We start from the raw sequence: 13,726 nt of genomic DNA, 5'->3' as shown, positions 1-13,726 counted from the left end.
AGAAGGACCATCAGAGGAACCAGAAGCAATTAGCCGATTTCATGAAATACCCATCGACCAAAAGCCTGCTCGCCCCCAGCTCAAGAGCCCCATCCCCCTCTTCTCCCCTCTCTTCCCCTCATTCTTCATCTGGGCATTTGGAAACTTCTACACCCATTTCGACGAACCCCGATATGACTGCTGACGATTTCAAACCTGGCTCTGAGCCAGCACATGTCGAAGATAACGATATGTCCAAAGTCGCGTCCAACGATCCGTTGAGGAATGTTGACGCTGAGTTTGGAGGGACCGAAGAGCGCAGACGGATGGAGAGGAAGCTCTTGCGCAAGTTAGATGCACGTATGAGTATCATGGTCGTCATCTACATTTTGAACTACGTAAGTATACACATTTCCGTTATACAGAACAAGGCATTAATCGCACTTTCATCGCCTAGATCGACAGAAATAATGCTGCAGCAGCCAAATTACGTGGCTTCGAAACTGACTTGGGTCTCAAGGGCAAGGAGTTTGCAACTTTACTGTCAATCCTCTATGTCGGATACATTTTGATGCAGGTGCCCAGGTATGTTGCCCAGTTTCCTAATCAAGCCTTTCTGTTCTCACCCCTCTTTCTAGTAACATGTTCTTGAACTGTGAGTCAGCACCATGCCCTGTCGTGGAGAAAACCCCCGGTTGATTGTCGGTTTCGATCAGACATCGGCAAACCATCGCTTTACTTGCCAGCATGCATGCTCATTTGGGGTGCAATTTCTTGCCTAACGGGTATTACTCACAAGTGAGCCCTAGTGTTTGTTGATGCAAACGTTAAACTTACCCATCTGCTACGCCTAACAGCTTTGTTGGGGCTCTCCTGACCCGCTTCTTCCTCGGTTTTGTGGAAGCTGCCTTTTTCCCTGGTGCGCTTTTCCTCTTGTCCAAATGGTACAAGCGTGAGGAGCTTGGTTTGCGAACTGCAATCCTCTATTGCGGTAACTTGTCTTCCAATGCTTTCGGTGGCTTGATTGCAGCTGGTATTCTTGATGGAATGCAAGGCAAGCTTGGCCATGCTGCGTGGCGCTGGCTGTTCTTTATCGAGGGTGCGGTTACCATGGCTGTCGCCATCCTTGCTATTTTCATCTTGCCCGATTTTCCAAGCACCACTAAGTGGTTGAGCCCCATGGAGAGGCGTCTGGCTCAAGTTCGCATGGCTGAGGCGAGCAATGATTCTATGCCCACGAGACAACTAAATCTAACTTTTGCATAGGACGCTGGTGGTGAAGCAGACCACGATACCAAAGAGGAAGGCGCATTCCACGGTTTGATTCTTGCCGTTAAGGACTGGAAGGTCTGGTGGCTAGCGCTCGCTCTTACCGCGCAAGTCGTTGGCTTGAGTTTCAATGCCTACTTCCCTACCCTCACCGCGACTCTGGGATACAACCGTACCATTACCTTGCTCCTCTGCGCACCTCCTTGGGCCTTTGCTACTATCGTTGCATTCATTAATGCACGCCACGCTGATAAGACCGGCGAGCGCTTCTGGCACGTTTCGTTCCTCTTTTTGTTGGTATCATCGGGTTTGTTATTGCCGAGGCGACTATGAACACTGCAGGGCGATATATTGCGCTCTTCTTGGTGAGTCGGACTAAGATGCAATCAGCTTAAGTAACTAAACTCCTTTTAGATGGCACAATCCTATGCCGGATTCATCGTCTTCTTTTCTTGGTGCTCTAACTCGCTCCCCCGCCCACCCTCTAAGCGTGCTGTTGCACTCGCCCTAATCAACGCGTTCTCACAACTTGGGAATGTCGCGGGTTCGTACGTATGGCCGAATGAATGGGGGACAACCTACCGCAACTCCTACGCAATCTGCATTGCATGCTTCGGATGTGCCATTGCTATGTGCTTTGCATTTAGGCAGCACCTCATTACTCTGAACCAGTACGCATATGTTTTTCGTTTGTTGGCTAACTCTAACATTTTCATATGATAGTCGCTTGGACAATGGTGAAGAAGTCGAGGGAATGCAAGAGCGCCGAGACGCTCTGGAGGAGGCCGCTGAATTGGAGGGTGTGACCGTTGAAGAAGTCAGGCAGAGACGCAAGGGCTTCCGCTTTGCCTACTAAAAACATACCTAATATTTGTTTCTGACTATGTTCGGGATTTACGATTGATACGAGGTACTGAATTTAATTCATGGGAATTCACAGACACAGACACAGACACTTGTGCCTTGCGACTTAGATTCCATGCTCGTACAGCTGTACCGATAATATTTGAGTGGTGGGGTTACGCCCAAGGAGCTCACGCTTCATGACATACAAATGGTAAAAGCATACATTTATGTTCTATTAAAGCCCTTTTGAGACGGCATGTAACCTTGTTTAGTGGGCATTTTGGACCTTTGATAGAAAATATATTCAAAGGGGGCAGCAAAAAGGTGAAGGAAGGTGCGTATGAGTCTGAAATCAGGGGGCCCAAGTATCCATGATTACGAACTAAGTATGAAATCTAGCTTTTGATTTTAATTTTGACTAATTACGGAGCTGAGCTTAAGGGGAGTGGATATACATGTGTATTAATGGTTGGGAATTCGATATGCGTTTGTCTATTTGTGATGTATACGATTCATAGAAATTAGCGTTGTCTGATTACGTGGCTATGGAATTCGTATGTGAGATTATTTAAATTCAATCCTTTTGATCATCGCTACTATAGTTGTATCAATTAAGGGCGTAGATACGCCCTTTTCTGGCATAAAGCTCCACTGATGTTATTTACTTGGTGCCCAGCGCTCCGGTAGGGTAGATATACTATGGATGAGGGTAAAATTAGTGTTACGATTAAGTCCAACTGACAAAAAGTAAGGAACGGAGAATAAAATAGAAAATAAGGATACATAATATGCTATTCCTAGTTCACTCCAACAAATGAGATATTGATGTTGGGGTGGCGAGAGAGTAGCTGAGGTAATCCGCCACCCGGTTGGATCAGTGAACCGGATCCAAAATATCAAATCAAGTCGTCAACACTCGAGCACGCCGTTGGCATTATCGCCGCCTGACACGGTGAGTTTTTGCGTTTATAGTCTTTTTGACTACGAGGAAAAGGTCTGTTGGACCAACAAATGGAATTGAAGAATTGCTGAAGGAAAGAGTGGTTGAATGGGCAAAAAGTGCACAGATGGACTAAAATGACTTTTGGGCTCGACAGTCATCAGTCTCGAACTAACAAAGATCGTCGATAGACCCTGCCGTCATCCATATATTCGGCATAACAAAAGCTGTTCAGTCATGTCTGTAAACAACAAGATCTATCGCACGGCCAATGCCCCCAGCACTCCCCCCGATGAGACTGAGGTCGCAGTCGCCCAGGCCTTGATTGATTTGGAGAACAACGTGCCGGACCTGAAGACTGAGCTCCGCGTGCTCCAGGTAAGCGGATAGTTTCTGATATATCTTTTGGCTCTATGCGTATTGGCACATGAGCTAACCGAGATTATCACGTAGATCTCTGCGGCCAAGGAGGTCGATGTTAAGGGTGGAAAGAAGGCAATTGTTGTCTTTGTCCCTGTTCCTCAACTAAAGGCATTCCACAAGGTGCAATCTCGGTATGTAGTAGTGGTCAATGACACGGAGCGTTACTTAAATGTACTTAGATTGACCCGTGAACTCGAGAAAAAGTTTGCCGATCGCCATGTTGTATTCATCGCCCAGCGCCGCATGCTCAGGAAGCCCACCAGGACCTCCCGTGTCCAGCAAAAGCGCCCTCGTACGTTGAAAACATGACAATCGGAGAAAAGCTTTTGAATGATATAATTAGGTTCTCGCACTTTGACCTCGGTCCACGAGAAGATTCTCGAGGATCTCGTGTTCCCTACTGACATTGTCGGAAAGCGAACCCGTGTTGCGGTTGACGGCAGCAAGTTGCTCAAGGTGTAAGTGAGACAGGTTGTGTTTGGTTCAACCCAATAACAGGTTCTTTTTAGCTTCCTCGACTCAAAAGACCAGAACACCCTCGAGTACAAGCTCGACTCGTTCTCCTCGATCTACCGCCGACTCACTGGAAAGGACGTCGTGTTCGAGTTCCCTACAGTCGCCACAGACTAAAGAGAGGATCTCTTTAGCGCTGTTGTTACTATTCTTTGAGGTTCAATGCATATGCATTTATATGTACCCTGCTATGCCACGTACAGTTCAATCATTGTGAAGTTATGTACAATCTTTCTTTGTTCTATAAAAGCCTAGGGTATATCCATGAGTATTGGACCCATTAGAATGGACCACAATCCAATGTGTTGCACACGATGAGCATATAACGACGACATGGCATATGAGGTATTTGACACTATTTGCCACTCATAGACTACGGAAGCCCTGAAAACAAATTACATCCGAAACCTAAAATATTCGAGTGATCGACATTGCCACAAAAACTTGGATAGGGCACTACAAACCGACTTGTGTTTCGTGAGGCTCCAATAATCTAGTAGCAAAATGGCAACATCTATGGCCGCGGCAATTGCCGCTACAATGCCCGAGAGGCAGGCAGCTCAAACTGCTGCACCCGCAACAACAGTCGTCCATGAAGCGATTCCAGCATCGATGGCCAAGTTGATGGATGTAGAGGCTGAGATTCCCCTAACATCTGTAGAGCTAGATGGCTTGGTGAGTACTTGTATCAATTTGAAGTAAGATAAGACCTGAGATATTCTCGACTTCAATTAGGTAGTAATGAAAATTATGAAGCATAGTCAGGAATCATCCAACGCCAATGGACTGCTGGTCGGCATCGACCTCGATGGGACACTGAATGTCACAAATTCATTCGCCATGCCAAACCTGACAGATGATGATGACAAGTCGGGCAAGGCCGCAGGTGAGCACAAATAGTTAATTTGGACCCTAGGGTTTGACATGAATGGGCCATCGTCGTAGCAAACGCAAGATACCAAGTAGCTATGCTGAGACAACTAAATGAAGTCCAGGGAGATGATAGCGTTGTAGGATTCTACCAGTCTTGCACACTTGGAGGATTTTTGCGGCAATCTTTGATCGAACAACAAGCATTACACCAAGAGAAACTGCGTCACGGTGGAGTTGTGGTTGTCCATGGTATGTGGTGTGTTCACCCTTCCCGAGATTGATCTCAGGATCTGGATTAGACACTCATCTGCGGTCCGGGGCGTTGCGTCGCTCAGGGCGTTTAGACTATCAGAGTCATTTAGAAAAGCACACAAGAACAAGAAGTTTGATACTGCAAGGTCAGTTCGAATTGAAATCGACGGGGTATTATGCATATTAAATCTACCCTGTCTAGTTTGATAAGCAACCAGCTAACCTTCTCCGCGATCATGGAAGAATTCCCTGTCACGGTCCATAACACGTCTCTCCTCAGCGCCTTCCTCTCTAATCTGTCTCTACCTACTCAGCTTACCTCGCTATCCCCTTCGACTTTCCCATCTGCGCCTATTGAGCCTTCCTTCCTTCAGTTCGATCTCAACCCCAATGCGCACCTTGAGCGCCTCGTAGATGCCGCCGATGCGGTCAAAGCAGAGGAGAGTAACTTAGCGTACCACGCCAGGCAACACGCTCGTGAACGTACAAGAGCAGAGGCAAAGCGCGTGGAAGAAGACGCTCAACGCGCCAACCAAGGTCTTCCTCCGATGACGGACGAAGAGTTTGCGAGGATGTTCAGGCTTCCTTCCGAGCCGAGCCGATTGGAAAGCATGCTTCTTCTTGGACAACTCGATACACAGGCGAAGAGTGCGGCGGTGGCGAGCTCTGCTGAGATGGTAAAAATGTATCTTGCAAGGCCCGAAGCCCAGAAAGGGCTTGCTTGAATATAAATGCATATAGTTATATGATGAATCTTATTTTTTTGATTGAATCGAAGGGCTGATTGTACTTTTGTGGAAGTTGAGGATTTCATGGGCATTATGCTTGCTCCATGTTAGTGCTTCCTACCATTAGCACCAGGTACATTATGATGATTAACCCACTAAGTAGCGGTTTACTTCAGTTCGTGTTTTCACATGATTCAGATCTCAAGACGTGGATGCCCAACCCTTGTCTCCGCATCCCCCCCCCCCCGACTGGGGCCCTGATATTGATGATGTATGTATCCATTTGTTACAACAAAATAGGTTTAAGTCGAAATATAAAGAAACCGCAATAGGTACAAGAATCGTTGCGGGCACGTCCACAACGTCTGATGATACGCCAAAAGTAACATAACGTCCCAAAGCAATATTAGGTGTGTTAGGACAAGCCGATGTATCACTCAGCACGAGCGTTCTCTCGCATCTCGGCCTCGCCCTTTTCCCGGTCGTTCCATCCTGACTGCTCAGAAGTAGCTGATCGCCTTCTGGAAGCCGAGAAGGAGACAATAGTGGTGATGAGGGCGAATAAGAAGGTCACCCATGGGGCAACAGTCAATATCCTCACTGTGTTTGACATGAGTACGCGCATATACAGACTCGAAGTGTGAAACAGACCATAAAGTTGATCCCAATACACGCGGGAAAATCCAAGTTGTGATTCGGTTGCGTGAACCAGAGCATCAGGAACTCTAATACTACCGGTGTATGCAGCTACTGAAGCACTTCCAGTAGCTGCAAATTTAGTGACGGCTACAAGGCACGCAAAGATCCAGACAGTAAGGAACCCTAGGAGTCCGGTTTGAACACCAAGTGTGCGAGTCGAAATCGGATTTGCACTCGAAGGTTTGAGCGAATCAAGGACAAGGAGCCCGATGAAAACTGAGGCAACGAGAGCGAGCAAGAGGCAACCGACCTAAAAATAGCGTACGGCGATCAGCTCCCAGGATTTGCGATCGCGGGTGAAGTTTTCGATCACTTACAGCGAGGACTATGCCCGAACGCAAAATGTTATTGGTGTCAACAAACACCGTGATGCGGAGCGCAGCTACAGCTTGTTTAATAGAGGATACCTGGTCATTTCGCCTTGAATGCGCACACGACAAAGTTAGCACTCGAGTTTCAGCCGATCCTAGTGGTGCTCAGAATCTCACTTGACAATTGCGTTCAGCCCCGCAGCAGCACCGATAATACCCAAGGCCCAGGTAAGGCCAAGCAAAAAGAGACGTGGGGTCCGGAGCGGGAGTGAGTGCCTCATTGATTTGGACGATGGGTGCGGGGGAGACGATTCACAAGACTCGGGCTCGGGGAGGGAAAGTAGATGAACGTGAGGTCAGGAGCTGACGAGCTTAAGTACCACCCGGCTGTCGGTGCTCAGAGGTCGCCGGAGACGGAAAGGGGGCGTAAAAACTGCATGAATAAATAGAAGGCACAACTAGGAAGGTGGGACGATGTTTGACCGTTTTCACGAGCCATGGGCCAATCTAGGTCATTTGCTTCGTTGCTATACCTGCCACAAACCAGGAAGTGTACAAGAGCAGAAGTATTATGGATGCTTGCCTAGAACTCGCATGGTCCCGTCATTCCAGCGCAGGAATCAAGGTCACTTGGATTGGTTAATGAGATACCATGTGCTCCTACCTCCTTTGATTTTCCAATCCCCGCCATCAGTCACTCGGCTGCCGATACTTCTGCTGATCACCATTGATTTCTACCTTCGGTATTCCTCTGGTGGCTCGTGACCTCAGTGTCCCAAAATACAGATACTAGGCGTACGCCCCGAGTCTCTTAGCTCTTACTAGGAAACTCAGACGGCGCACCGATTATATCCACGTACATTGGGAGAGGGGTTTCCATTAGCAACCCCACCACATGCTTGTTAACGCCCTCTCTCCGGCTCATAATTAGTGAATCGGATCAAAAATGATGAATTTTGTCAACCCAAAAATTTACCATTCCAAACTACGGTTACATCCTGCAACCACCGCCATATCCAATGTACCCGCGTTGGAATCGTCACCAGGCATTCCGGAACCTATCGATTCATGGTCAACAAACATCGGATCATAAGCAGTGATCATGGATTCCACTCAAGTGCCTTCTTTGTGGAGAAGAATGACAAACGACATCGTTAGCGACACCTTCATGAAGAAAATCAGCACATCAGAGAATGGGAAGGCACAATGGTCTCATGTTTGTAAGTCTGGAAGTATACTACCCTAGGTGGCTATCCTGGAAAATTTTGGCAGAAGATCATTGTTCGACGCCAGCCATGGTTCGTTACCCACGAGATCGTTTATATAGCCCCCGTAGGTTCCTTTCTTTAATAATAGCATCCCCGACTAATCAAAGTATATTCCAATCGGCATTAATGCATCTCCGGTTCGGGTAAACCGCGTTGAATATGAGTCCAGGTTTCAGCAATTAGCGTAATGTAATACATAGTCATACTAGCTCATACAACTCATAGATGTATTTGGAGTATCAGAGTATTTTTAAATGTCTGAGTTCATATGACTATATAGGAAGCTAGTCCTGGCGGGTCCGCTCGCTGTGGTCAAACAAAAATAAGCAAATTAGATTACACATCTATAAGTATTTGGTTTATCATTAGTTTACTGATTTGAAGGCGACGAGAATCGCTTACTAAAGACCACCTATTTCATTGGATATTCATGGTGAATGTATGCGGCATGTGCTATAAAAGCTATGTAAATCCTTTAAAGCCGATACCATCTGGTCTTTTAGAGGTTTCCACCCTGTGAGCGCGATTTAAGTGCGTGCCATGCCGAGTATGCCAAGTCCACGTTATATGCGCGTGTATCCAAATACTATCTTACGGGGAACAGCCGTACTTCATTTACAATTGGCATTCAATTCATCTATACCATCACAGCCTAGACGGGCCGTGGTACACGTGCAAGGATAGTGGTAGCTTATAACGATACAATAGATATTCCGGGTGCTGGTAGCCATGTGTGGCTTCATATAGCAGCGACCGGATAGATAAAGTCAATAGATAACCCAAAGCTAGAGTCTCCCGGAGAAAAACAACAACGAAGATCCTGAACGAGTGATTTGTGTATTTTTCTATGTTATTGTATTCAATGGAATTGGGTGTTGAATCTGTTACGTGTATAGCTTGACGCTCTTGACTTCCCAGACTGAGGGCAAAATTTAGCGTGTTTATGGTTTAATTGATTTATCTGGAACTCACAGGCATCCTTGAGCTTCGATCCCTCGTTGCGGATATAATCAAGGCAGGTGTTATATCCCGTCATGTCCGCACAGGTTCGAGCCTGCCCGGCGATGCCACTCGATTGCCATGCATTTCCAGCCCAATCGCCACTGCCATGCAAAAAAAAAAGTCGATCAGTCAAGACCTCAAGCTTCGTGTTTGGAGAAATGCGACACGAACCAAAGCGTGGTATCGAAGATCATGATGTGATCGCTCATAAACTCAAACGGATCGCAACTTTGCGCCGGCCAGTTCCCCACGGGAGTGCCCCACCTGTCCGGGCGTGGAGCTTCGTTCTCGATGTCCGATGGAATTTCATCCCGAGGGAAGAAATAGATGGAGATACCGGATCTGTCCCACTTCACTGTAATTGCAAAGTTCAAATAAGCAACGGGTAAAATAGGGGTGAATGCACGTGGAAACATACTAGCATATACTCCGCCTCCGTTATCGTTCAAGGACTTGCCATAGTTGTTTGGCTTGGAATTGAGTTGGCCACATCCTTGATTACCTGTTTCGTCCGCGGCACAATTCAGACTCGCAGCCAGCGTCCCGCTTGAGCCATACTCTTGGGGAATCGTGCATCCTGATTTGGTATGCAACGAAGCTTGGTTGGTCTGGTAATCATTAACGCCCTCGACGATATCGATCTCTCCGCCATTGGGCCAGTTGGGACCGTTGGACCAGAACGCAGGCCACGTTCCACAGCCATAAGGCATGTGCACCGCATCAAGAATGACCAAGCCACCGTTGTAGGTTACATGCGAGTGAAGACGCACGGACTTGCGGTTTCCTGAAACTTGCTGCGTGGTTTCGACGCGCATGATGGCGTGTCCGTCCGAGTTGATTTCATGCAGTCCAGCGGACGAGGAGCCATCTAGGTTCTGATAGTCTACTGCACCTGTTGTCGATATAGTCTTAGTAAAAGAGGGACTTTGAGGTGATGGAATGTTACCGTTTGTTGGATCTGGGTAGGACCAGAATTCCCAGCCATCAAAGAATGTATTACCTTCCATCCTGGTTTGTAGAGTCCATGTGGAACTGGGAGTGGGTGCGGATGATGTGCTACTTGAAGTGCTACTTGGGACGCTGCTCGATGTACGAGTCGATGAGCTAGTACTCGACGAGGTCCGTGTAGTAGTGCCTATAGATGTTGAAGTAGGAATGGGAAGTGGGAAGAAAGAGGTGGCAGATGTAGAAGATATGGGCGTGGTGGAAGTAGTAGAGATAGTGGAAGTAACAGGCACGGAAGAAGTAGAAATGATTGATGTGGTAGTAGAAAACGTAGGGAATGCGCGTGTCGTGGGAATGGTTGAAACAAAATCAGAAGTAGTCGACGCCAGCGTCGATGAGGAGATTAGCGTTGTACTTGAAATTGAAGGTAATCCAGACGCACGAGTAGATGTTCGCGTAGAGGATGTGGATCCTGAAGCAGAACGGGTTGTGGTAGTGGTGTTACCTCCGGGCCCGGGGTAGCCTGATGGCCGACGAATGCATCGTTTGGCCAATTTCCCGGGAGTACGCTTATGGAAAGAACGACGAGGATGGTCTCCAGTAATTTCATGAAATGAGATTTGCAAGTCATGCATAAATGTGTCTACGAGATTGAGCGAGTCTGCAAAAGATGGCAGCTGAGCCGCGGCAATGCCGGCAAATGCGAGAATAGTGAACGCCTTCATCGTCGTATCACAAGTCTATAATCAGAGCGAGAGTTTCTATAGAGAGCTCGGCCAGCCAAGCAGAAAGCAATATGTAAAGCTCTGCTGGTCAGGCCTTGTATTGGTGGGGGTAAAGATGGACATTGGGATGTGCTGTACCCTGTGTTTAATACCAATGGAAAAGAGAAGCCAAGCCTGATTTACCTTTCCATGCTGCGGACACGAGGCACCGGTCCTAATGCGGCCAGGCGAGACAGGCCAAGGCAGACGGAGCAGAGCCACAGATGCTGACCAATCAGCTCACCTTGCCCGTGGCTGACTCAGCTTAATTGTGCTAAGCGCCCATCGTCTAGCTCGATCCGCCACGTCTCTTCCAAAGTTGTCTTTATTCCGAAATTAGCAGACGCGGCCACAGTTCGATTGGCTGAGTCTCTGTTGCTGTAGCGTTGACTGTATAGAGGGAGCAGTGCATAAGGTTCGAATCCGCATGCCGTCGCAAAAAACTGGCTCTGTGCGTAAACGCAACAAGCCCCGTCCCTCTCCATCTCCATCTCCCGCTCCTACTACCGACATGGAGGTCCTCAGTTCCCCTTCAACTACTAAAGCACGTGCCTCTCGCGCCAATGGAAGAAAAAGTGACAAAGTCGGGGACGAAGAGGTCAGCATGAGCTTGCTTGGAGAAAGCGAGCGGCAAGCGGCGGCCGAAGGACTGGAGCCCGAGCCTGAACACCACGATGAGGAGAAGAGACTTAAGGCTCCAATGTCTTCAAAGGACAAGGCTGCTATGGCATTACTTATTACTCTATGTATGTGCGTCTCCAACATAACTTGGTTCGGTGCTGATCATCGTTATGGTAGATCTAATTCAAGGCATCCCAATCGGTCTCGCATTCGGCTCCATCCCATTCCTTTTAAAATCCAAACTTAGCTATTCACAGCTTGGGGCGTTCTCTCTGGCCACATACCCTTACAGTCTCAAATTATTTTGGAGCCCAATTGTCGACTCAGTTTTCAGCCCAACAATTGGAAGACGCAAAAGCTGGATCGTTCCAATGCAATTTATCATCGGCTCACTCATGCTCTGGATGAGCTCACATGTACAGAGCTTGATAGATGTTGTGAGTACATATTTCTGGAGGTCCCATTGTTAAATAATTGACATTACCTGTGCAGCCGGAGCCAGACGTCAACCAACTTACCACTATCTTTACATCTCTCGTATTCCTTGCTGCAACTCAGGGTAAGATTTTTTCTCTCCTCTAAATACGATATATTGATATTCGCCTTAGATATTGCTGTCGACGGCTGGGCCTTGACACTCCTTTCCAAAGAAAATCTATCTTATGCTTCCACAGCTCAAACTATTGGATTAAACACAGGATACTTCCTTTCTTTCACTGTATTCTTGGCATTCAATAGCGCAGATTTTGCGTGAGTCTTTTTTCCATCTCTGCATTATACTTGCTCACTCTCCTTTTAGAAATAAATACTTCCGCAGTGTACCTTCAGAGATACCGTTGTTGTCTCTTGGCGCATATCTTCAGTTCTGGGGCTTCGCTTGTTACGCCGTCACACTTGGCCTTTTGATTTTCAAGAAGGAAGACCCAGTTGCAGCGGACGACCCAGACCTCAACCTCAAGAAAGTGTATGAGATCATGTGGAGTATCTGCAAGCTCAAACGTCTGTATTACACTTCTTTTTGAACACTCAGTGGCCTAAACCATCGTTTTTCATTCCTCTCTAGACGTCCAATCCATTTGTATCATTCATCTAGTCGCCAAAATTGGGTTTCAAGCCAACGATGCCGTCACATCGCTCAAACTCGTTGAAAAGGGGCTCAGCAAAGAAGACCTCGCTTTAGCTGTACTCATCGACTTTCCAGCCCAAATTATTGGCGGGTGGTACGCAGCCTCCTGGTCTCGTGGCTCACGCCCACTCCGTCCGTGGCTCTGGGCATTTTGGGTTCGGCTAGGATTTGCCGCTGGCGCTATGGCACTCGTCTATTTCTTCCCAAACATCAACCTGTTCCGTCGAGCTACTTTTGGGGAATCGTAGCTTTTACGGTCCTCGGTTCTTTCTCTTCGTAAGCATATTTTAATCACGTTCGAACCAGGCTGTTGACCAGATTTTTAGGACGGTACAATTTGTCGGTGTTTCGGCTTTCCATACTCAGATTTCGGACCCGCTCATTGGAGGAACCTATATGACTGTAGGTGATATTGCGGGTTAAACGGGTACCGTTGCTGAACTGGTAATAGCTCCTGAATACCGTCAGCAACCTCGGTGGAACTTGGCCGCGGTACTTTGTGCTCAAGGGAGTAGATATGTTTAGCGAGGCGACATGCCATGTTGAACAAGAGGGGTCTGAGATCCTCATGAAGGGTTAGTCTGATATGACTCTTGGGAGATATGCTGGTTGTTAATATCACATTGTACCATAGCCACCGAGTGTGTATCCGAACACGGTAAGGCAACGTGCACCGACTTGGGTGGTACGTGCGTAACCGAACGAGACGGATACTACATTGTATCTTGGATATGTATCGGCTTGGGTGCCTCTATATTAGTTTTCTACATCTGGCCAACTGCGAAACGACTTCAAGGTTCGTCGCTACGACATTTGCCTTATTTTCATACTGATGGCGCATATACAGCGTTGAAGCGTTCGCAATGGAGAGTCAATACTAGTATATAAATTTTACCTATGTAGGAAAATAATATACACAATTCTAGACCCACATAGTAACTTCAGGCGCCAAGCCGAGCCGTCGCGTACCTTTCGGAATTCCATCCCATGCCGTTCCGGCTCGTGCTTGTCCGCTTTTCCCCGCGGGGGTACTCTGCTGAACAACCGTTTTTTCTTCATTTTCATTAGGAGGTATTGTTACTTGGTTAATCTGCGGCCCAGATAATTTTCAGCTTGAAACACTGGCGCGCTGATCAGGAACGCCAATAATGCTGATAAGATCAATTA

General features: G+C 47.4%; 6 protein-coding genes across 6 annotated transcripts; 4 read left to right on the top strand and 2 right to left on the bottom strand.

Moving 5' to 3' along the window:
- Positions 1 to 41: 41 nt before the first annotated feature.
- On the top strand, positions 42 to 2,104 carry RhiXN_00437 (major facilitator superfamily transporter; the record flags this gene model as incomplete). The annotated part of the gene is made up of 9 exons (XM_043320256.1): positions 42 to 377; positions 437 to 564; positions 618 to 634; positions 696 to 777; positions 837 to 1,179; positions 1,246 to 1,420; positions 1,504 to 1,613; positions 1,663 to 1,919; positions 1,972 to 2,104. 9 exons carry the CDS (start codon positions 42 to 44, stop codon positions 2,102 to 2,104), a joined length of 1,581 nt encoding a protein of 526 aa, XP_043179268.1.
- Positions 2,105 to 3,271: 1,167 nt separating this feature from the next.
- On the top strand, positions 3,272 to 4,087 carry RhiXN_00436 (ribosomal protein S7e; the record flags this gene model as incomplete). The annotated part of the gene is made up of 5 exons (XM_043320255.1): positions 3,272 to 3,412; positions 3,488 to 3,588; positions 3,637 to 3,749; positions 3,801 to 3,915; positions 3,967 to 4,087. 5 exons carry the CDS (start codon positions 3,272 to 3,274, stop codon positions 4,085 to 4,087), a joined length of 591 nt encoding a protein of 196 aa, XP_043179267.1.
- Positions 4,088 to 4,474: 387 nt separating this feature from the next.
- Positions 4,475 to 5,820, top strand: RhiXN_00435 (eukaryotic translation initiation factor 3 subunit H; the record flags this gene model as incomplete). Its single annotated transcript, XM_043320254.1, has 5 exons — positions 4,475 to 4,645; positions 4,706 to 4,856; positions 4,916 to 5,096; positions 5,143 to 5,241; positions 5,298 to 5,820. 5 exons carry the CDS (start codon positions 4,475 to 4,477, stop codon positions 5,818 to 5,820), a joined length of 1,125 nt encoding a protein of 374 aa, XP_043179266.1.
- Positions 5,821 to 6,256: 436 nt separating this feature from the next.
- RhiXN_00434 (uncharacterized protein) lies at positions 6,257 to 7,114 on the bottom strand (the record flags this gene model as incomplete). Its single annotated transcript, XM_043320253.1, has 4 exons — positions 6,257 to 6,423; positions 6,475 to 6,772; positions 6,840 to 6,942; positions 7,011 to 7,114. 4 exons carry the CDS (start codon positions 7,112 to 7,114, stop codon positions 6,257 to 6,259), a joined length of 672 nt encoding a protein of 223 aa, XP_043179265.1.
- Positions 7,115 to 8,985: 1,871 nt separating this feature from the next.
- On the bottom strand, positions 8,986 to 10,773 carry RhiXN_00433 (glycoside hydrolase family 16 protein; the record flags this gene model as incomplete). The annotated part of the gene is made up of 4 exons (XM_043320252.1): positions 8,986 to 9,020; positions 9,074 to 9,204; positions 9,275 to 9,458; positions 9,522 to 10,773. The coding sequence occupies 4 exons, from the start codon at positions 10,771 to 10,773 to the stop codon at positions 8,986 to 8,988; spliced, it is 1,602 nt and encodes a 533-aa protein (XP_043179264.1).
- Positions 10,774 to 11,239: 466 nt separating this feature from the next.
- Positions 11,240 to 13,599, top strand: RhiXN_00432 (MFS transporter, acetyl-coa transporter; the record flags this gene model as incomplete). The annotated part of the gene is made up of 12 exons (XM_043320251.1): positions 11,240 to 11,558; positions 11,611 to 11,870; positions 11,926 to 11,992; positions 12,042 to 12,183; positions 12,233 to 12,432; positions 12,497 to 12,653; positions 12,725 to 12,835; positions 12,886 to 12,961; positions 13,011 to 13,134; positions 13,194 to 13,355; positions 13,407 to 13,429; positions 13,486 to 13,599. 12 exons carry the CDS (start codon positions 11,240 to 11,242, stop codon positions 13,597 to 13,599), a joined length of 1,755 nt encoding a protein of 584 aa, XP_043179263.1.
- Positions 13,600 to 13,726: the final 127 nt, after the last annotated feature.

This window comes from Rhizoctonia solani, chromosome 4 (assembly GCF_016906535.1).
Source record: "Rhizoctonia solani chromosome 4, complete sequence".
NCBI classification, from domain to species: Eukaryota; Fungi; Basidiomycota; class Agaricomycetes; order Cantharellales; family Ceratobasidiaceae; genus Rhizoctonia; species Rhizoctonia solani.
This window is presented reverse-complemented; position numbering and strand designations above follow the sequence as displayed.